General features: G+C 41.2%; 1 protein-coding gene across 1 annotated transcript in view; it reads right to left on the reverse strand.

Annotated features, from left to right (window-relative positions):
- ROCK2 (Rho associated coiled-coil containing protein kinase 2) overlaps nt 1-22,705 on the reverse strand; it is a gene marked incomplete at both ends in the record, with an annotated part of 130,919 nt that extends 108,214 nt beyond the window's left edge. The window contains one exon of the mRNA XM_080711130.1: nt 22,565-22,705. Within this exon, the coding sequence (XP_080567256.1) occupies nt 22,565-22,705 (141 nt within the window). The remainder of the gene's footprint in view (nt 1-22,564) is intronic.
- Nucleotides 22,706-23,040: the final 335 nt, after the last annotated feature.

Consider the following 23,040-nt stretch of genomic DNA (forward strand, 5'->3'; position numbering starts at 1 on the left):
TGGACAATCAGCATAAAGAGTGCCCAGGACAGAGAAGCCTTCTGATGGCTTCTCTTTTCCCACAAAGCAGAAAGATCATCTGTGGAAGATGTTTTGTTTCTTGAATTTAAAGAAAGAAGCCTGGAATGGTGGCGCAAGCTTGTAATCCCAGCATTTGGGAGTCTGAGACAGGAGAGAATCCGGGTTCGCGGACAGCCTCAGCTACTTAGTGAAGCCCTTTGCAAATCAGTGAGACCCTGTTTCAAAAAAGAATAAAATACTAGGGCTGGGGATGTAGCTCAGAGGTGCAATATCTCTGGGTCCCACCCCAGTACCACACAAAAAAAAGAAAAAAAAAGAAAATAATGTTTAAAATAGTTCCTAAGAGAATGTAAACAAAGCCCTGTAGCCCTCAACAGCTCTTTCAGGGATTCAGATCTATGAATTAAAAAATTTAAAAATGCAAGTGTCAAGCAACTGTAGATCTCAAATGTCAATGGTTTAGTAGAAGGATAAGAGATTAGAGTCAGAGCCAGGAGCAGGTTGTTTTAAATTTATGATCTCAAAGGTAAGGCCGATTTTGGATAATAGTGAGGTTCAGAGTGGCTCCATGGGATTACAGGAATGAATTCAGTGAAGAGAAAGATGACAAGAGATGATGAAACTGGGAAACTGTAGTGCCAGGATGCTGGGCACGGCGTCCACATAAACACTAAATTCACAAGGAAAGGTACCACAACCTTGCGTCAAAAAGAAAGCATGGAGCTGGGCGTGGTGGGCACGCTTGTAATCCTAGTACTTGGGAGGCTGAGACAGGAGGATCTCAGGTTTGCAGCCAGCCTCAGCTACTTAGTGAGGCCCTGCACCATTTAGTGAGACCCTATTTCAAAAGAGTGGGGCCGGGCGTGGTGGCGCACGCTTGTAATCCCACACTTGGGAGGCAGAGACAGGAGGATCGCGCAGGTTCGAAGCCAACCGCGCTGGCGTAAGAGACCCTGTTTCAAAAATATAAAATAGGTCTGGGAGTGTAGCCCGGAGGTAGAAGGGCTTCCAGGAACCCCAGTACCACCAAAAAAAAAAAAGAAAGAAAGAAAGAAAGAAAGAAAGAAAGAAAGAAAGAAAGAAAGAAAGAAAGAAAGAAAGAAAAGTAGGGCCAGGGGTGTGGCTCAGAGGTAAAATGGCCCTGGGTTCAACCCCCAATTCCAAAAAGAAAAAGAAAAAAAGAAATAAAGTATGGGCCAGATGCTATGTCTTCAAGGAGTGAAAGGATATAGCCAAGAAACAGGCCAACAGGAAAAAGCCATGAGAAGAAGTACAAGACGTCTAACCAACTACGACAGACTCAACAACACATCTAACAGGAAGACTGTCTGGGCACTGCAGGCCAAGGTGAGAAGGAAGCCTCCTCCCAGGACAGATCACTGGCTGGGTGTGGGCGCTGCCTGTAATCCCAGCTACTCAGGAGGCCAGGCAGCAAGAATTCAAGGCCAGCTCGGGCCATTTAGCAGGACCCTGTCTCAAAGGGCTGGGAGTACAGCACAGCAGCTGAGCATGTGCCTAGGTGCACAGGCCCTGGTCTGAGCTGTCCGTCACACATGTGGGGTGGGGAGCCAGAAGGAGCAGCCGCACTGCTGCATTAGAGCCTTTCCTCAGAACAGAGATAGGTGCTAGGAAGCAAAGAGAAAGTAATATTAGACAAATTGTTTCAAGATGAAAGGAAGTATGTTAACCTTACAAGAAAGGGGGGGTTTTGAATGGGAGGGGAAGAGGCGGGAAACCAGGAATGATGAGTTTATATCTTGGGCAACAACACTGGGCTCGGTGCTCAGATGACACGAGCACCTCAGCGTACAGCCAGTGCTGGCACAACTGTGGTCACCAAAGTCTGTGTCTAGTGTGTAGAAGACTCAGGCCTTCTGGAAGGAGCCAAATTAAATTTACATGGATTGCGTTCATTTCAGACTACATGCTGAGACCGTCTAGTAAGTAAGCATGGTCTGCGAGAACTAAGAGAAGCTCACCATCCATCTCAGACTGCAAATCAACATCGTCCTCGACATTAATTACTGCCAGTTTCAAACCTTGCTATGTTTCGCAACACCTAGTAGGGCAAGACTAACAAACAGAAACATCTTACTCGCCAAATAAGATGTTCCTCTCTCTGCTCACTGTAGACCTAGTTTGTAAAATGAAGGGGTTAAAGTAGAATCATTATCATTATCAACCACCCCCAAGAACAAGAGCAGCAAACGGACTGGGACTCACATCAACTGTCCAACAGAGCCCCAAACACAAAGTGCTGCAGGCCGGAGGTCACAAGCATAAAGGAGCGCCTAGTCTAAAATGGAACGGATAAAATTTAAATAAGAAGACAGCATGATTATAGGCACTTACAACAAAGGTATTTGCAAAGCGCTATGTGAGCAAACAGAAAAAACACTGCCTGGAGTGGGAGGAAGGAATAGAAATTAAGAAATGATGCATGTAACCAAAGGAGTCCTCAGCTTTTTCCACCTATCAGGTTGAAAGTGTAAAAAGTAGATGATATTCAGCCCATCAAAGATATTGAACTAAGATGCCTATTCTCATTAATTTACAAGGCCTTTTAAAAATATGATTGAGATTATTCTGGAATTTAAAATGTACTTAACAATTTCATTTCTATAAATCTACAAAAATATTTAAGTATGTTTACAAAGATATTTATATTAATTATGTTCACTGCAGTCATGTTTATAACAGAAAAAAAATGAACAAAATGCCTACCAATATTAGAACAGTAAAATAAATTATGGCATATCCAGAAAATGGAATGCTCTGTAGCACTTGAAAAACTAGGTGAATTTCAAGTTCTGAATGAGAAATCTCCAAACAAAACACACACACACACACACACACACACACACACGCACACACACGCACGCACACACACGTACAGATGATACAAATACCTTGATACAGATACCTTGCTTTTTAAAAAAACCGTGGCATGCTTTATGAGAAAAATGATACAACATAATGCTCTTATGCACAAAGAGAAAGCAATACACATATATAAGGAAACTGAGATTGCCAAAAGAGAGCTAAGAAGTAAACAGATTTTTCATTCATGTCTCTTTTAATTTTTCAAATAGGCATATATTGCTTCTGTAATTTAAAAAACAAAATTTGTTGCTTTGGTTTTTCATTTCTGCTTTTTTTTTTTTTTTCCTGATTGTTATTGCTGCTGTTGAGTTGAAAAAGCCGAGAAGGAAGGATCATTCTAGTACAAAGGTAAGAGGGAAGAGAAGGTGGTGAGCTGAGACCACAGGGAAACAGGCTCCCTCCAGCTGGGCCTCCTTACTCTCTTTTCTTCCTGTCTGAGGATGAAAAGCTCTTACCCCACATCCCATCCCAGCTTCTCTGAGCCATGAAGCCCACGAAGATTCTGCCTTCCTTTTCTCTCCAGATGGTAAAGGTCTATCCAACACTTCAAGGCAACTAATTATGCTCAGTGAATCAGAAACACAGAAGAGCCAACTAATCTTCACTTGTTGACTTAATTGTATAACCTAATTGTGTGCCAGGCAATGTGCTACCTGAAGGGGGGACAGGCTAATATCAGGACACTCATTTTTGTCTATGTATACTTTTGGAAGACAATGATAAATATACATAGAATAAGGTGCTTTACACACAGTTCTTCAACTACCTGCAAAAAAGCTGAACTTCTATACAAGTTGGGAGAGGGGTTTTATTGTGTTTTGCAGTACCCATTGATGGTCTACCACTAAGCTGCACCTCTAGTCCTGTTTAAAGGGGGGGGATACCTGGGAATGAGGCCATAGGCAGTCTACCTTTGAGCTAAAGCTCCAGCCCTTTTTATTTCTGAAACAGGGTCTTGCTAAATTGCTGCAGGTCTTACTAAGCTGCTGAGGCTGGCCTAGAACCTGTGCTCATCCTGTCTCAGCCTCGCAAGTACAGAGACTACAGGCATACACCACCATGCTCGGCTGTGTTTTAAGTTACGGCACACAGCCTTCAGATGGGAGCTCCTCCTGTGTCAGCCTTGCAGGCACTGGGGTTGCAGGGCCCACCACCACACAGGTTAAGTATGGGTTCATTCGATGGACTTAACTTTAGTTGACTTTTTTTTTGGTAATGGGACAAAGTGTGTGGATACTAAGACATTATGCCAGGGACTGACATTATATCATTCTCAAAGACAATACTTCCCTCTGCTGAAACTTTTAACAATCCTTTCTCCCCCACCCTCAAAAATCAGTGCCTTCTTAAAAATGTATAACTTCCCTCAGAAAAAAAAAAACTTCAGAGTCAATTTTGTACTAGTTTCTTTTATTAGTTCTAAATTTAGCTTTATTTGCATCATCTTCTGTTCTATTATGGAAATGTCTTAAATATGAAAAATAATATTCTCTAAAATGTCTTCACAATTATAGTTGTTCTGTTTTTACAAAAACATGTGCTTGCAGCAGAAATATCAAAACTTCCAGCAAAATCCTTCAGGTAAGTTTTCTCATTGTTTTGAATATAAAGCCTTGATTTTGTAAGTAAATTCTTTTTTTTTTTTTTGCTGGTACTGGGGTTCCTGGAAGCCCTTATACTCCCGGCTACATTCCCAGACCTATTTTATATTTTTATTTGGGAACAGAGTCTCTTAAGCCAGCATGGTTGGCTTTGAACCAAGCATGGGGATTACAAGGGTGCGCCACCAGGCCTGGCTTAAATAAATTCTTCTTTAATCTGAATATAACATTAGCAAAGCATTCGTATTCTAATTTTAAGTGTTACAAACATGAATTACATATTCCACTTATGCTACAGTAAGAAATAATACCTTAGATTATTTTTAGCATGCACAGGTCATAAATGAATCATGAAGTCTCAAATTAATTTCATTTCTTCAAATACTTAATAAAAATGCTGAGGCATCTTATACAACACTCAAGTTTTATGAAATTAGATAGTCGCACCACCAGAGTGAGTGTGTGTGTGTGTGTGTGTGTGTGTGTGTGTGTGTGTGTGTGTGTTGCAGTACTGGGGACTGAACCCAGGGGCATTCTATAGACCTCCAAGACAGTCTCACAATTCTATTTTATTTTTCATTTTGAAACAGGATCCCACTAAGTTGTGAAGGGCCTTGCTAAATTTCTGAAGCTGGCCAAGAATCTGCAATCCTCCTATCTCAGTCTCCCAAGGACTAGATTACAGGCAGAGGCCACTGCACCCAGTTCAAAATTTTTCTAATTGGGAAACCCCTTCCATTTGAAACATTTATACATGTATGTAACAGACTTCTAAAGAGCACTGAAGAAAAATACTGTCACTCACTGAAAGGTCTGAGTTTCAAATTGATCTCACATTTCTAGTTATTGGTCTATTAAGCAATAATTTGAAAAGGAGGAATACATTTGAAAAGATAAACTGTCATAAACCTTTAAGGCTCAAAAGATACTTTTATTACCTGTTACTCTAACACCTCATAAATATTAATAACTTGTGCCTCCACCACAAGCGTGTGCAGCTTTATCTGTGCAAGATAAACTAGAACCAACAGACTACAGAAGACTTCAAATACTTAAGTGACAAGCCATGGCTGCTTGCATCTAAGAGTTGCAATCATGACCTCAAAAATCATTAACTGCAATTTTTAATTTTCAAATGTCTAAAATTTGAACACACCCATTAACAACCAAAAATCAAACAGCCAGCCAAGAGAAAATGTTACATAAAAAAACACCTTGGAGAAAGAAAATATGGACCAATGCTGCTGAATTATCTAATATGCTCTCATTTTTATGAGATATTAAGAGAAATAAAAGGACATATTTTTAAAAACCTACCATATCCATGACTATTACTTAATATAATCAATAACTTGAAAGTCGCTTTATAAATAAAATTGCAAGCCAGGTGTGGTCGTGAATGCCTGTAATCCAAATACTTGGGAACCTGACACAAGAAGACCTCAGGTTCCATTACAGCCTCAGCAAATAGTGAGACTCTCAGAAACCGAGGAGACCCTCTTTCAAAATTAAGAAATAAAAGCAGGCTGGGGAGTAGCTTGAAGGCAGAATGCCCCTGGGTTCCATCCCCAGTAACACAAAAAATAATAATAAATATAAAATTTCAAAATAGTTTTAAAATAAGATTTTTAAATATTTTATATTTTATTTTTGCTCTTTTTTTTTTGTGGTACTAGGGATGGAACCCAGGGGCACTGTACCTCCAAGCTACACCACCACCTCTCTTTTTTTAGTGTTTTTATTTTTGAAACAGGGTCTCACTGAGTTGTGAAGGGCCTCACTAAGTAGCTGAGGCTGTCCTTGAACTGTGATCCTCCTGTCTCAGCCTCCCAAATGCTGGGATTACAAGTGTGCACCACCACGCCCAGCTAAAAGTTTTTAATGTTGGATTACTTGAAAGAATACGACAAAAGTTGTTTTTCAATGAATACAACTAATATAAAATCACACCGTGTATCTAAAACTCAGAACCATCATACCTTGTGTCTTAAGGTTCATCATTATTTCATTTGCACATTCATTTCATAAATTTAGTTGGCGAAATATACCCCTCAAGAAGTCCATTCAGCTGGGCGTGGTAGCCCACACCTGTAATCTCAGTGCTTGGGAGGCGAAGATATGAGGAGCACAGGCTGGAAGCTAGAACTAGCAACTTAGCAAGATCGTAGTGACGCAGCAAGACCTTGTTTCTAATAAATAATAAAATCAGCCTGGGCGTGTAGCTCGGAGGTACAATGCCCCCGAGTTCAATCCCCAACACCATGAAAATAAAGAAAGAACCCCATATAAAAATTCAAAGATGTTTTATGCAACTCTATTATTGTTAACTCCAAATGCATTTTACTCTAAATTTAGGACAGTTACAATATTGGTAGGAAATTTATATATTACATTATATCTTCCTCCAACTTGTGACTATTTTTTTTATCTCAAAAAGAAAGTATTGACTAAAAAATCATAATTTTTTCCTCTTATCTTTACTAATTCTAAAGATGCTGCTGGTAATGGCCAGTTAGCAGCCCTTGATGAACAGTTGTTGTTGTTGTTGTTGTTGTTGTTGTTGTTGTTGTTGTTGTTGTTTCATTTTTTTGTGGCACTGGAGATTGAACCCAAGGGCATTCTACCTCTGAACTACACCTTCAAACCCTTTTTACTTTTGAAAAAAGACTTTGCTAAACTGCTGAGCTCTCCTTAGGCTGTTGAGGTTGGCCTCATACCTATGGTCCTCCTGTCTCAGTGTCCAAAATACTGGAATTACAGGTGAACACTGCCATGCATAGATACAGAAAAAAATTTTTTTTATTCTTTCAAGAAAGGCAGACTAATCAACCACTAGTACACTGTTTTCCACTATTCAATTTTATTCAGTAAACAAGATAAAATATGGCCATAAACACTAGGTGTTAAGAGCCCAAAGTGCCACAAACTCTAAAATGTTATCTCCCAAGAGTGAAACATTTTTCAAAATCATCCTAATATCTTCACATTTAAAACCTGAAATATTTTTGTGAAAATTTCAACATATCAAGACACATTTTTACTAGCTCTTACAAGAATAAAAGTTCATGACAACTGTGCTAATGCATTTTCTTTTTAAAAAAGAACTATCACAATAACCAAAAAACTTTAAATTCACCTTTTAAACACTAAAGCAATTCTAACCTAAAAATTTCCTCCACTTCTCAAAAGATAGAAGTCCACAAATGCTTATCTTTAGCAAAAAAATTATCTAAAGGAAAATGTTTAGCTTCGATAAGCACATTCTGAGTATGACTTCCACAGGAACCAAGCTTCAGAGCGGGACAACTTGGCACAGTCACACCTGACACAGAATGAACAAATAAGGAAGCTACTTTTACATGTGAAAAGAACACTATCTACTTGCACGCGGTGTGATCCCAGAAATCAATGCCCAAACGACCTCCGAACAGAAGGCAACATTTATGTCTGTAGACTAAATTCAAAGACTAAATTTGGATGGTTAAACCAAAAGCCAAGTGCAAGAGTATTTAAAATATCAAAAGCTACCCAGCCTCTATAGGATAAGGATCACTAACGTAATACTAAGAATTGTTTTCTAATCTTTATGTAGAACAGGCAAGTGTGAAGACAAAATTTGGGTTAAAGATGAAAAAATATAAGCGTACTCCTAACATGCTGTATCAAACAAAAGATGAACACAAGCCGGGCGCGGTGGTGCACGCTTGTCATCCCAGCACTCGGGAGGCTGAGACGGGAGGATCGCGGTTTACGGCCAGCCTCAGCTACTTAGTGAGGCCCTCTGCAACTCAGTGCGACCCGGTTTCAAAATAAAGAATAAAAAATAGGGCAGGAGGTGTAACTCAGAGGTCGAATCCCCTTGGGTTCCACCCCCAGACCCGCAAAAAAAAAAAAAAAAAAAAAAAAAAAGATGAACACAAACCAGAGTGGAAAAAATGTGCAAAGGCCACACATAAGTCAGAAATCCTCAACATCCACTATCAGAGCATACACAGTTCAAGACTCAGTCATTCCTCAGAAGCAAAACATACCATAACATAACAAGGATTCAAACAAAAAATCCATTGTGTGTATATACCAAAGTTTTGTGGTCTACTCAACTGCTGACAGGCACCTAGGCTGGATCCAGAATTTGGCTATTATAAATTGTGCTGCTACGAACATGGATATGCAACAATCATAATTACTGGGGAAGGAACGCAGGGGCATTCTATCTCCGAGTTATACCCCCGGCCCTATTTTTTTATTCTTTATTTTGAAACAAGGTCTCACTGAGTTGCAAAGGGCCTCGCTAAGTAACTGAGGCTGTCCCGAGCCACCATCCTCCTGTCTCAGCCTCCCGAATGCTGGGATTCTGAGTGTGCGCCACCGCCATGCTCATCGTAGTAGTCTGATTTCATATCCTTTGGGAAGATACCCAGCTATCAATGGGTAATATGGTAGTTCCATTCCGTCTTCTGAGAAACACGCACACTTACCTCCAAAGCAGCTGTACTATTTTGCAGCCCCACCAGCAGTGTAATATGGTTCCTATTTCCCCACAACCTCACTACCATTTATTATGTGTGTTCTTGATAACTGCCATTCTAAATGGGATCTCAGTATAGTTTTAATTTGCATTTCTGATTGCTAAAGATGTTGAACATATTCTCATAAACTTGTTAGCCATTTGAATTTCTTCTTTTAAAAAGTCTATTAAGTTCAGCTGCCTATTTTTTAATTAGGTCATTTGTGTTTTTCAAGTTTTGGGGGTTTTTTTATGGTACTGTGGGTGGAACCTAGGGGCTTTTCTACCTGTGGGCTATACTCCCAGACCTATTTTATATTTTATTTGGAAAAAGGGTCTCACTAGGTTGCTGAGTTTCACTAAGTAGCTGAGACTGGCTTTGAACCTGTGTGATCCTCCTGTCTCAACCTCCCAAGCACTGGGATTACAAGAGTGTGCCACCATGCCCCGCTAGTGTTAAGCTTTTTAAGCTCTTTGTATATTCTGGATATTAAACCTTTGTCTGAGGAATAGATAGTGAAGATGTTCTCCAATCCTGTGGGCTCTCTCTGTTGATCCTTAATGGTTTCCTTTGCTATGCAGAAGCTTTTTTATTTAATGCTATCCCATTCATTAATTCTTGTTTTAATGTCTTAAGTCTCAAAAGAGCAAGTAGATACGTTTTCTCTTACATGTGAAAGCTAGAGATATTCAGAAAAATGACCAACATCCAATAGGTGAGCAGAAACTGCAGGGGAGTGACTGAGAAGTGGAAGGGAGAAGGGGGTAAAGCCATAGACTGTCACAGCAGAAACAATGCTGTGCGTGGACACACAGCCAGTGCTGATCCCAAGCCACTCCAGAGGGTGAAGGAGGGAGAGAACAGGTGGGGATGGCACCAAGGGCTGTGTGCATGTGCTTTTCTGACACTCTTTACCCAATATGATGTTAAAATACAATGCACCAAATAAAATACATGAATAAATAAGGATAATTCCATAAACACAGGGCTCTGATTTGTATTTACTTAAATTCTATACATTGGCTATGGCCTGCGGTCTATAAAATAAAGCTTTACTAGTTGATTACCACTGCCTTGTATGCAAACAAAAAAAGTTAGATGTTGATTCAAACTTGACCACCCAGCACATTAACAAAAATTAAAAGAACAAGCGAGCAGGGCAAGATACATCTGTGGTCCCAGCTATTCAGGAAGCTAAGGTGAATGGACCACTTGAATCCAGGAGTTCAAGGCCAGACTAGGTAACGGGACTCCATCCTAAGAGGGATAATGAGCACAGAAAACATGGCGTGGCCTCAGTATCAGGTCATCAGTAAGATGCACTACAAAGGCGACCATCACCAAGTGTTCTGTGAGGATGCGGAGAAACTGGGACCTTCACACACTATTAGAAACGTACAGTGACATGGCCATTTGGGAAAACACTAGCAATTCCTTAAAAGAACCTAAGTTTTGCTGGGCGTGGTGGCGCACGCCCGCACTTGGGAGGTGGAGACAGGAGAATTGCGCAGATTCAAATAGGTCCGGGAGTGTAGCCCGGAGGTAGAAGGGCTTCCAGGAACCCCAGTACCACCAAAAAAAAAGAACCTAAGTTCAACATAGGACCTGCAGTCTCACTCCTTGGAATCCACTCAAGAAAAAATCAAAAACATATGTCCTCACATGTGGTAAATTCATTAACAAAATGTAAAATATCCATATAACAGAATATTATTAGCCATAAAAAAGAACAAAATATTGACACAAGCTACAACACAGATGGACCTCAACAATGTACTAGGTGAAAGAGGCCAGCTGCAAATGACTGCTCGCTGTATGGTTTACAGAAAAGACGCATTCACAGAGACCAAAGGAGATCTGCAGCTGGCTGGACAGGGCGGCAGCACTGACGACAGAACTGCTCAGAGGAATTTTAGGAGATAATTAAAATGGATGGTGGATGGTCGCACAACTCTAAAACTGTAAGGAAATCATGAAGCTGCACACTGCAATGGTGACGGTAGGGATGTAAAGTGTATCTCAACGGAGCTGCTAAAAGCAGAAACTAGCAAAGCCAGTAGAAGACGGTAGCGCCAGTGCCCACTCTAAGTCAGACTTTCACTTCAGAGCTGAGTCTAAGGGTAAGTAAGAAACTGGAATATGCCTTGTCAACTGCTTACAGCGTGGGCTATGCTTATCCAGCCAACCAACGATTATCAGAGATTTGCTCCAAGTAAGACATACTGGGTACTACTCTTCCTCTAGCTGAGCTCTACCAGCATGCACAGAGTAACTATCATAACTTGCAGTTACTTTCATACCTGTTTTAAATATAATGCAAAGAGAACCTGAGAAACATAACAATTTTATTAAGAGAAAGAAACAAGTTACAAAATTAAACAATGTAAAGCTGTCAGTAAACAGAATGCATAACAATATCTGAAAAATGTCATGACTTATATGACAGTGGATTCTGATCAAAATCTCTCATGCCCTCTGACTTTGTTTTTCAAGTATTTGAGTAAACTAATGCAGCCTTGCTATTACTAGAACAGCCACTGTGGCATTTTCAAGGATTTCACCCTGGAATACACCAGCAGCATTTCATCTGTCTGACTCGTGCAGTACTGACAGGGATCGCTTTGGTTCATAAGCAGAAACTGGATGTGACTAACCTGAAGAAAAGTTAGTGGAAGGCACATAAATGATAAGGGCTGTGCAGCCCACACAGGCGCCTCTACTTCACCTAAAACATGAAACAAAATTAGCTTAAATTTTCTCCAAGACAAACTGTTTCAGCACAATCAACAAAATATCCAGCCGGGAGTGGTGGTGCATGCTTGTAATCCCAGCATTTGGGAGGCTGAGACAGGAGGATCGCGGTTCAAAGACAGCCTCAGCTACTTAGTGAGGCCCTTTGCAACTCAGTGAGGCCCTGTTTCAAAATATAAAGAATAAAAAATAGGGCTGGGGATGTAGCTGGAGGGTAGAATCCCCTGGGTTCCATCCCCAGTACTGTACAAAAAGAGAAAATATCCAAATTACACTTGACTTTTCCTATATGACCTTCAACTAATTCTACTACCCAGACCCATTCTCTCTGCATATCCAGATGTTTGCTTATCTTTCTTCCTAAGGATGAATAAGAAATGGGAGGAAGATATATCAAAATGTTTATTTGAGGACTACTTTAATACCTCTTCAAGTAGGAACATATTTCTACAGTCTATCACTTAAAGTATTATTTTTAGTTAATTCAACAAATATTTATAGAACACAATAAGAAAAAAAGACCCAGGCCCTAAAAGAGCATCTGTTCTGTGCATTAAATAAAAACAAACCCAGCAGACAAAAAGTACATAAGATCAGGCTCATTTTATTAATTATTTCTCAATACAATCCAAGTAATTAAGATACTACTATCCCTGCTCTGGCCTGTTTCCATCTAAAAAAAGTATTGCTGGAGAAGGGACCCCTTTTTATTTCATGGCACAAAAATCAGTCCCAACAAGAAAGAGTTAAAAGTAGTTCCAAATCTATAATCCCTTAGCAGTAATGTTTCTGCCGGGTTTGGTGACACACACTTGTAAACCCAGTACTTGGGAGGCTGAGACAGGAGGATCACAGGTTCACAACCAGCTTCAGCTACTTAGTGAGGCCCTCCACAACTTAATCCTGTTTCAAAATAAAGAATAAAAAAATAGGGCCTGGCCAGGCATGGTGGTGCACGCTTGTAATCCCAGCACTTGGGAGGCCAAGACAGGAGGATCGCACAGGCTCGAAGCCATCCTCGGCTACTAAGTGAGGCTCTCAGCAACTTAGTAAGACCCTGTTTCCCAATAAATTGTAAAAAAAAAAAAAAAAAATAGGGCTGGGGGTGTAGCTTGGAGATATAGAATGCCCCTGGGTTCGATCCTCATTATTGAGGGGAAAAATAGTAATGTGAACAAACAATTTCTTACCAAAAGGAAGCAAGAGCCATAAAATAAGTCTTGGACTTAGAAACTTTCCCCAAAAGATTATCACACGGAGGGAGGGAAGGAGGGAGGGAGGGAGGGAGGGAGGGAGGGAGGGAGGGAGGGAGGGAGGGAGGGAGGATGAAAATGGAATGAAGGAAGGAAGATCAAATGCTTTCCAAAATGCTAAGCGAGGCTCATTTCTAATAGCCAGTGCAAGTTTCCTAAGAACACCTATATAATTTAATCACGCTTTAGGGGCAGGGGAGTAGAGAGGAAAGGAAAGAATGACTCCAGTCAAGGATAAAGTGAGACAACAGGCAGTTTTGGTAGAGCACAAAAGCCACCATGATTTGATAGCCATTTAAATATTAAGCCCTATATAGTAAGCTAGCCCACCAATGGTAAATGCTGATTGGAGTTTTCGTTCCAGTTTGGTTGTTTTGGTACTGGCAACTGAAGCAGGGGGCCTGCTGCCTCTGGGCTATACCCCCTAGCCCTTTTCATTTTTTATTCTGAAGCAGGGTAAGCTGCTGAGGCTAGCCTCAAACCTGCAATCCTCTTTTCTCAACCTCCCAAGTAGTGGGATTACAGGTGTGTTACCATGCCCATCCTGCATCAGGATGGCACTGAGCAATTCACATTCTCTTCACCAGTAACATGTATCACCAACAACCCATACACATACATTCTAAATATGGGCAGAGAACAGTTTAATGTTAACAAGAGGCTCCAATTTTCATGAAGGCTCCTCAGGTTTTTCAACTTTACAATGGTGCAAAACTGACATATGCTTAGCAGCAATCAGACTCCAATGTTGGATTCTGCTCTTTCCCAGATCAATGGTATGTGGTACAAGCAGTAGCAGAGGGCCGTTCCAGCCAACTAGGAAGAAGTCAAGAGGGTAATCCACCAGACCAGTGTGCAGCTTAGCTTTGGTATTTAAAAAGTTAGGTGTAGCTTGGCGTGGTGGCGCACGCTTGTCATCCCCGCGCTTGGGAGGCAGAGACAGGAGGATCGCGCAGGTTCGAAGCCAGCCCCGCGCGCTGGCTTAGGAGACCCTGTTTCCAAATAAAAATGTAAAAGTAGGTCTGGGAGTGTAGCCCGGAGGTAGAAGGGCTTCCAGGAACCCCAGTACCAAAAAAAAAAAAAAGTTAGGTGTATCACATGAATTTTCCACTTACATTTTCAATTTACGATAGGTTACTGGGACATAACGCCACTGTAAGTCAAGAGGCATTTCAATGTGGCAGAATATGTAAAGTAGGTTCCCATGAAGAATCTCAAGAGGCTCAAATGGAGATCAGTCTAGTGTTACCCCTCACCCCAACTACCACCACCTCAACTGAAAAACACAGAGATAAAGGCAGGCGTGGGGGCTCGAGCTTGTCATCTCAGCATTTGGGAGGCTGAGGCTGGAGGATTGCAGTTTGCGGCCAGCCTCAGCTACTTAGTGAGGCCCTCTGCAACTCAGTGAGGCCCTGTTTCAAAATAAAGAATAGCCTGCTGTGCAGCATCCACAGGGAAATAGCGCACAAAAATAAATCCTATCTATGCCTTCCCTAATATGCAAAAACAAGGGAGAAATGGGTAATAGGAGGAACTCTAATTGAAGAAGGGGCCCTATAGAGGAGCAGTCAAGGTGACCTACTGAGGGCATGGGAGGGGAAGATGGAATCTCTTTAAAGCACATGATGTACTTAAATATATCAAAGTCAATCACTAAGTCAAGCATGGGATCGAGGGGGGGTGAGGGAATGGGATGGAGATCAGATAAAGGCTAATTGGGTGATGTGTGCTTAGATATCCTCACAAGCCTCGTATTCCATTGAGATGTTTGACTACAGTGCACAAATAAAAATATATTTTTAAAAAATTAAAAAGAAAAAAGAATAAAAAATAGGGTGGAGGTGTCACTCGGAGGTAGAATGCCCCTGGGTTCCATCCCCAGCACCACAAAAAAACAAAACAAAAAAGAGCTAGGCGTGGTGGCGCACGCTTGTCATCTCCTCACTTGGGAGGCAGAGACAGGAGGATCGTGTAGGTTCGAAGCCAGCCTCGCTAGCTTAAGAGACCCTGTTTCCAAATAAAATATAAACTAGGTCTGGGAGTGGAGCTCGGAGGTAGAAGGGTTCCATCCCCAGTACCACAAAAAAAAAAAAAAAGAAAGAAAGAAAAGAAAAAGAAAGAAAGAAAGAAAAAAAAATACAGAGATATAAACAGGAGCTCCCAAGTAATATTTTGGAAATCCTAATACTCAATCTCCTCATGAGACATTTTCCCCTACTTCATACTTTCCATTAGAATTCCAAATGGAATCAGTATATCAATAAAAATAAAGCCAATAGAATACTAAAAGATATATACTGTAATCTTGATAAGAATCTCCTAAGCATGACACCTAGCTAGAAATCATCTACGTGAGAAGACTGATAAATGTGAACACATCATAACCGCCATTATTCAGTAAATGTAAAAAATGTATAAAGCACATGTACAGTATTTCTAACATTTATAGGCTTTAGACAGAAAATCATATATACCAAAATGTGAAGCAGTCGTTCCCTCTAGATAGGAGACTGTAGGTAAGTGCCACTACCACTTATCCTTTTCTCTATTCCCTCAACTTTCTAGAATAAGAACATACTATTTTCATAATTTTAAAAAATGACAAATCTTTCTTCACTCCTAAAAATAAAAATCTATGTTCACTGTCTCAGCCATGATTGGCTGCCCGTGTCCTTCAAGTATAGCTAAAATAAAAAAGAGATGGCTTCTGAATGGAACTTGGATTAAACACCGCCACAGTGACTGAGGATTTGATGTTGTTACTAAGAAAACACAAAAAGTCTATCCATCAGTAAAATGATTTTTAACAAAAGATCAAAAGCAATCCAATGAGGAAAGAAAAAATATTGTAAAGCTTGGTGCTGGGTAGGAGAGGTAACTGAATAATCATATGGAAAGGCACACACGTACACACCGTATGTGTGAGCTTCAACCCCAACTCACACCACACACCAGATCCTAGACCGAATTATAAAATTAAGACAAAGAGCTTCTAGAAAAAAAGCAAAGATGAATATCTTCCTAACATGGGAATAATCAACAATTATTTGGACAGAAAAAGACTGGATTGCAGGTTTGAGGCCAGCCTCAACATTTAACAAGACCCTCAGCAACTGAGAACATGTACAAGTTAGTAACCTAATATTTTGTGTGTGTGTGCATGGTACCGAGGGTGGAACCCAGGGGCTTTTCTACCTCCGCGCTATACTCCCAGACCTATTTTTACACTTTATTTGGAAACAGTCTCACTAAGTTGCTGAGGCTGGCTTCAAACCTGTGCCATCCTCCGGTCTCAGCCCGAGTGCAGGGATTACAAGCGTGTGCCACCACGCCCAGCTAATAACCTAATTGTTTTAAAGGGCAAAAAAATATGAACAGATGATTCACAAAGGAAATATGTATATATGTAAATGGCCTGTAAGTACATGAAAAGACATCATTAGTCATCAGAATATGCAAATTAAAATCACAATGATATCTCTATCCACCACAGAATGGCTAAAACTTAGAAAACTAAAGTGTTACACAGGATGTGGGGCAACTAGAACGCTCCTACGCTGTTGGCAGGAGTGTAAAAGGGAAGAGCCATGAAGAAAATCTGGCATCTTTCTCAAAAGGAAACAGCCGGGCAGGAGGATCGCACAGGTTCAAAGCCAGCCTCAGCTACTGAGTGAGGCTCTCAGCAACTTAGTGAGACCGTTTCCAAATAAAATAGAAAATAGGTCTGGGAGTAGAGCCTAGAGGTAGAAAGCCTCTGGGTTCCACCCCTAATACCAAAAAATAAAAAAAGGAAAAGGAAACATATCTACTCTGTGACATAGCAAATCTGCCGCAAAGTATTTACTCAAGAGAAATGAAAATGTGTCTTCACAAAGACATAATACCAATTGTGCACAGCAGCTTTATTAAGGGCCAAAGTATATAATCTGTTCTGAAAACAAAAACTTGAAACAGTCCACTTGTACAGGAGACAGCTAAACAAGCTGTGGTTTACATTTAGAATAGAATACAATTCATTAATAAAAATGTATTGTGCTGATAAAAATAAAGCGGATGAATCTCAAAAACTATGCTGAGCTAAAAGAGCCACACACAAAAAAGGACACACCCTACGACTCCACGCGTACGCAGCTCCAGAAGGGCCAAAAGCAATGTGGAGAGCAAAGGCGCCGCGCTGAAGCCACCGCGCTGAAGCCACCGCGCTGAAAGCCAGAGAAACCGCTGAGAAGGCGGGCAGCGAGCTGAAGAAGCATATGAGGACTTCTGGGTTGGGAATAACCATCTATATTTTGATAAGGATTTGCACTGTGTGTGCATTTGTTAAAACTCACCTATACATTCAAGATTTGTACATTTCACTGCATAGGAATTAAATCTTTTAAAAGGTCTAAACATATACTGAATTCTACTTAATGAAGCATACTGAAATGTTTCAAGTGAGATGTATCAATGCTAATAAGTTCTTTTAAATGAATATATTAATGTTAATCATTTTCTTAAGCAAGTAAAATAAAAATGGAGAGACATGGATAAAAAGGTAGTTACGATAAAAAATACAGTAAAACAGTAATTAGGTGGTGAATATATGGATGCTCACAGTAAATTCTTTCACCTTTACACTTGGAATTCGTCTCTAATAAAATGTTGGTGAAAAAAATGTTGGTGAAAATTTTAAACTATCAAGCCAGATATATCTTAAAATTCAATAATTTCATTCTCAGGCACATGCCCTAATCTACAGAAACTTCATATGGGCTCCAGGAATGCTCCCAGAACACTTCCTGTTGGCAACATAAACAACCTAACTATGCATGAGGCAGGTGAGAGGAGCGCCGTGACTATGATGGCAGCGAGGGTGATTGAGCGCAGGGTGTCTGTCTCTGGGAGACACCATTTCAATGAAAGAAGCAAGTCACGAGAGTATACACGAATGTTAACATGTTAGTAAGTTTAAAAACAAGGGAAACTAAATACTGTTCAGAGATAAATAAAAATGTAGTGATCTATGAAATAAAGCAAAAAAAAAAAAAAAACACTAAAACTTCAGGGCAGCAGATGGGGAAAGACACACAAAAGCCAATCAAGAAGCCCCCAAGAGACCTACACAGACAGGGCTGCAGTTAGTAACCTTGTGGGATTTCCTAATATGTTCATTTTATACTTTAAAACTTACATTTGCATGTTATAGTCTTTTAACATTTTGGAACTCAGAATGGGGGAAAGGCTACTGGTCAAGACTCAGCAAAAAACAAAAAACCCAGCTTCAAGATAATTTATCTACTATTCTTTATAAATGTGCAGGTTTGTCTATAAGTCTACGTTTTCTTAGTCTATACTGGCCTTACCTTGGGATGAAGAGGTTTCAAACAACAAAAATTTTGGATATTTAGAATGGTAATACAGTACATATATTGTGTATTCCCCAAAGCCAAGCCTTCTTGAGGAATATGGGAAGCATCCTGAAATCAAAATATTAGTATTTCTTTAGCATTTTATTTTTATTTATACCAAGAAGGATGAAAGGACTACCAACATTTGTAGATCAGGTCAGATATGACGATCAAAAAATATTTTACTTGGTTTTCAGAGTTTTTTATATATCAAACTTGTGGATAAGGGATTGTGGACCCGCAAAGAGGTTTGACCTCACCTAAATGTTACATTTCATGAATCATGTTACCTAGCTCATTTTCTTTAATGATTTCCTATCAAAATCTAAGTTTCATAAGCCAGGCGTGGTGGCACAAGCTTATAATCCCAGCATTCGGGAGGCTGAGACCAGAGGATCGCGGTTCGCGGACAGCCTCAGCAATTTAGTGAGGCCCTCTGCAACTCAGTGAGACCCAGTTTCAAAATAAAGAATAAAAAATAGGGCAGGGGGTGTAGCTCGCAGGTTGAATGCCCCTGGGTTCCATCCCCAGACCCGCAAAAAAAAAAAAAAAAAAAAAAAAAACTTAAGTTTCAGCCAGGCATGGTGGCACATAACCGTAATCCCAGTACTTGGGAGGTTGAGACAGGAGGATTACAGGTTCCAGGCCAGCCTCAGCAATTTAGGGAGACTTTGTTTTAAAATAATACAAATAAAACACAGGGATTGGGGTGTGGCTTGGAGGTAGAATGCCCCTGTATTCAAACCCCCCCATACTACCAAAAAAATCTAAGTTTTGAAGCAAACTAATCCCTATGCTATAAATGTTCAACCAATCCTCACTTCACAATTTGTATAAAACAACTTTTCAGCTTTTATTCTATTTCCTTTTTTATATCTTCACAATATTTTCACTTGTTAGATAATGATAAAACACACATACAATTTTTAGGCAAATAACCAGCAGCAAACTGAAAGAACCTAATCACTATGATAAATTATTTTTATACAGTTTGGAGGTATACCGATAGCAATCCAATTGTTGTTTCCTAGGTCACTGAAAATTGTAAATAAATGTCTGATCACCTTTGCCCATCCATACAAGTCTTAGGTGTGAGTTTACTCAGGCTTGAGTTTTATATGTTATTATGACTGTTTACACTTTGAAAAAGTAAATAAATGAAAATGCAAAAGCTCAGGCTTTTAGGACATCTCTCCAGCACAACACTGAAACACAATTCTTTTTACCATAATAGGCAAGCAGTATGAGAATCTGAGTGTTGACAATAAAACCTAAGTATTTACCCAAATGTTTTAAACATTACAAAACCTATCACTGAAGTCCCCCCCAAAAAATACAGTATAGAATCAAACCTCTGTAAAAACTATTTTACATAATACCACACAGTTCACCAGTTGCAATGGTAAGACATATACTCTTGGGGTTAATTTAAGGACCCACATAAAGCAACTAGCTTCTGCAAAGAATTTAGTCTCTACACTGATAAAAGGCCTTGGGAATCCAGCTCTTATCTCTGCTTGATAATTGCTAACACTTTTATGATGGCAAGTTCAAAGGATAATGGTATGCATTCAAAATTATTAAATGGCTGTAAATAAAACCATTTTTCAAAGAAAATTGGAAGCAATTAACTGAAAATATGCTAAACACACAGGAAAAAGTATTACATTTTAATATTGACAAAAGGTACTATACACTTTGTACCAAGTACTGAGCTAAGTAAGCACTTTACATGTTGTCTCACCTAACTTTTTTTTCCTATAAATGGTTTGCCTCTAGGCTTAACCTACTGAAAGAACTATACAGTTACTTCTGGCACGTTTCCTCCTCTTGCTTTTGTCATAGTACGCAGACACAATTTTCAATGGTGCTTTTTCAGTTCCTGAATGAAGTCACTAAGTTTCATGCCTATGTTCGTACTGATCTATATTCCTTTAATTTTTCTCTATTAAAGACAAAAATTTTTATTTTCCTAGAGAAGCCAAAAAAATGTGATGCACAGTAATGCACTGATCAGTTGTGAAATGCGGTCTACATAATAAAGTTTCAAATCTTTAAAGTGACAACAGCCATTATTTCATCAAAATTCGGAAAAGTTTTTATAACTTTCTTTTAAAGATTAATTTGCAGAGTTTGGGTTTGGAAAATGAGATTGTACGGACAGACGGTCGTGATGCTTTGTACAATAGTGTGAATGTACTGAATGCCACCCAAATGAACTCTTAAAAACAAGATGGTAAATCTTACATTATGCATATGCTATCACAATTAAAACATTAATTCTAATACTGCATATGAAGAAACAGACATAACTGAAAACTAATTTATTATAACTTCAATTTTTTTTTCAATCTTCTCAATCTGCAACAGAAGCACCAGTAACCTTGATCCAAAGGAGTAAAGGACCTTTTTTGGCTTGGTAAAACCTACTACATTTCAGAATCACACTCATATTCATAGAATAGTATTTAATCAACTAAAGGCAGTAGTAACAGTGCTATCAAATCAGCAGCATCTGATGTCAATCTCAATCTCATACCAATAATACATCCCCGTGATATATGTCTCAGGTGCAGTGAGCACAAAAGGAAGGCACTCGATTGTTTGAGTCTGTGAAATGCTGAATTTTTAAAAGAGCTTTCCTTTTAGTAATTTAGAAAATAAAAAGCATATTACATGCAGAAACAGCTTGGTTCCAAGTTCAGAATAACCCTAATAATCATTATGAACACCACTAAGACCCAAGAGATGAAAGCGAAGTGTAAAAAATTTCTATCTGGGATGGAGTCTGAACCTGATGAATACTTGAGGCTTACAGGTACTATTTTTAACTGCACTTTCTGGCCTTAGGTCAAAGTTTGGTTAGCAAAATACCAAAGCGAAAAGGCTGGGAGTGAAGCCCAGAGTCTCTGCTTTAGCAAAGGAAAGGCTATGACCTCCATGCAATACCAAGCCTATTCCCAATTAGAGACTGCCAGCCTGTCCAGTGTCTTGTCATGCCCCTTTGAGAAGACAGGGGCAACATACACACCAGAAAGTCACTCAGAGCATGTCAAACTCATCTGGCACATACAGTAAGTATATCACGATTCTGATACAACAGTTTATCACTTAGGCTCTCACGCTGTACACGGAGACGCGCTCTCCAGTCAGTTCCTGCAATTTAGCCAAACTGGACTGAGTCATTCTGCAAATGATTCCAGAAACCTCAAAGGATAACCAAGAGCCTCCGAAGGCAAAAGTCAGAGGAAAGGGAGGAGATCAGTCTCTAGGCTTCTCCCAGCCAGCAGGCTCCAGAACTGAACATCTGCGTTCTGGCAGGCTCGCCCGACGGCCCACCCTACCATTAGTCGTCCAGAGTTAACTTAATAGCCAGAGTATCTTTTTCACCTATCTTCCCCCACAGTATAAGTCCACACACACCACCTTTACCCATAAATGCATCTCTACCGCACACGAACCAAATTACATGTGAAATGCAAGTGTGCGACCTAACAAAAATAAGAAATTTGCCAGCATTCTACGGTGCATTTATTTTTAAGGCATCCTCCTTAATCAAGAGCCAACCGGCAGCCTTGTACGTGACTATTAATTTGGATTTCAAAGGCCGTCTTTTCAAAGACAGGACGAAGGGGACAGCTTCATTCTATCTACAATTCCGACTGATTCTTTTATTTATTTTTTTCTTTTTTGGCTCTGGCGCAACAATCTCGAGAGATTAAATTTACATAAATTAAAAACCACCAAATAGCTACTATGGAATGTTCAAAGACAACTGAAAACAGCAAAACTTTAGCTCTGTGTGCTAAAAATTTCCCAGGGAAAGGAGAGTAGGGGGCAGCTCTTTGTCGAGGCTCCCGGGAGGGGGGCTGCCCAAAGAGACAGCGTCAGGTTTCTTTCCCCCTTGCCTGCACCCCAGGCCCCACGCGGCTTGACACTCTGAAACTGCCCAGTCTGGTAGGAAGGGCAGCCAATCCTCCACCTTTCCGCCCCAAACCCGGTGGGTAGGCGGGAAGGCGGAGAGGGGTGTTTCCTCCCTGCGCTCCAGGACCGGGCAGCGGGGCGGCCGGAGGGAGGCCCCGGGCACCGGGGCTCCGGAAGCGGAGGGTGGGGCAGGCGCCCCGCTGCCCACGCGGGGGCCCGGCCCGGCCACCTACCAGCAGGCTCTCCACGTTGATGGGGGAGCGGGGGTCTCGGATCAGCGCCTCCAGCTTCCTCTGGCGGCCCGCGCCAGCCCCGTCCCCCGGCGCGGCCTCGGGGGCGCCGGGCATTTTCCCCGTCGGCGGGGGCCGGCTCATGCCGCCAGCGCGGGGGGCCCGCACGCCGGCTGGGCGCTGGCCTTCGGCCGCCTGGGGCCTAGCCCCGTCCCGCGCCGCCGGCCGCAGGCGGTTCCGGGCCCGGCGCAGGCGGCGTCCCCGCCCCTCGGTCCGCTGCCCGCGGGGAGCTCCGCGCGGTCGGCGGGCGCGGGCGCGGGAGAGGCGCCGCCGCCGGCTCGGCCCGCCCGGCCGGCCTCTGAGCCCGGCACACGCGAGCCCACTACGGCCGCCGCCGGCCCGCGCCCATGGTCGCCGCCGCCGCCGCCGCCGCCGCTCGGCCCCACAGCCCGCTCCGCGCACACGCACGCCCGCGCCCG

The sequence above is a fragment of the Muscardinus avellanarius genome (genome assembly GCF_963383645.1).
Source record: "Muscardinus avellanarius genome assembly, chromosome: 15".
NCBI classification, from domain to species: Eukaryota; Metazoa; Chordata; class Mammalia; order Rodentia; family Gliridae; genus Muscardinus; species Muscardinus avellanarius.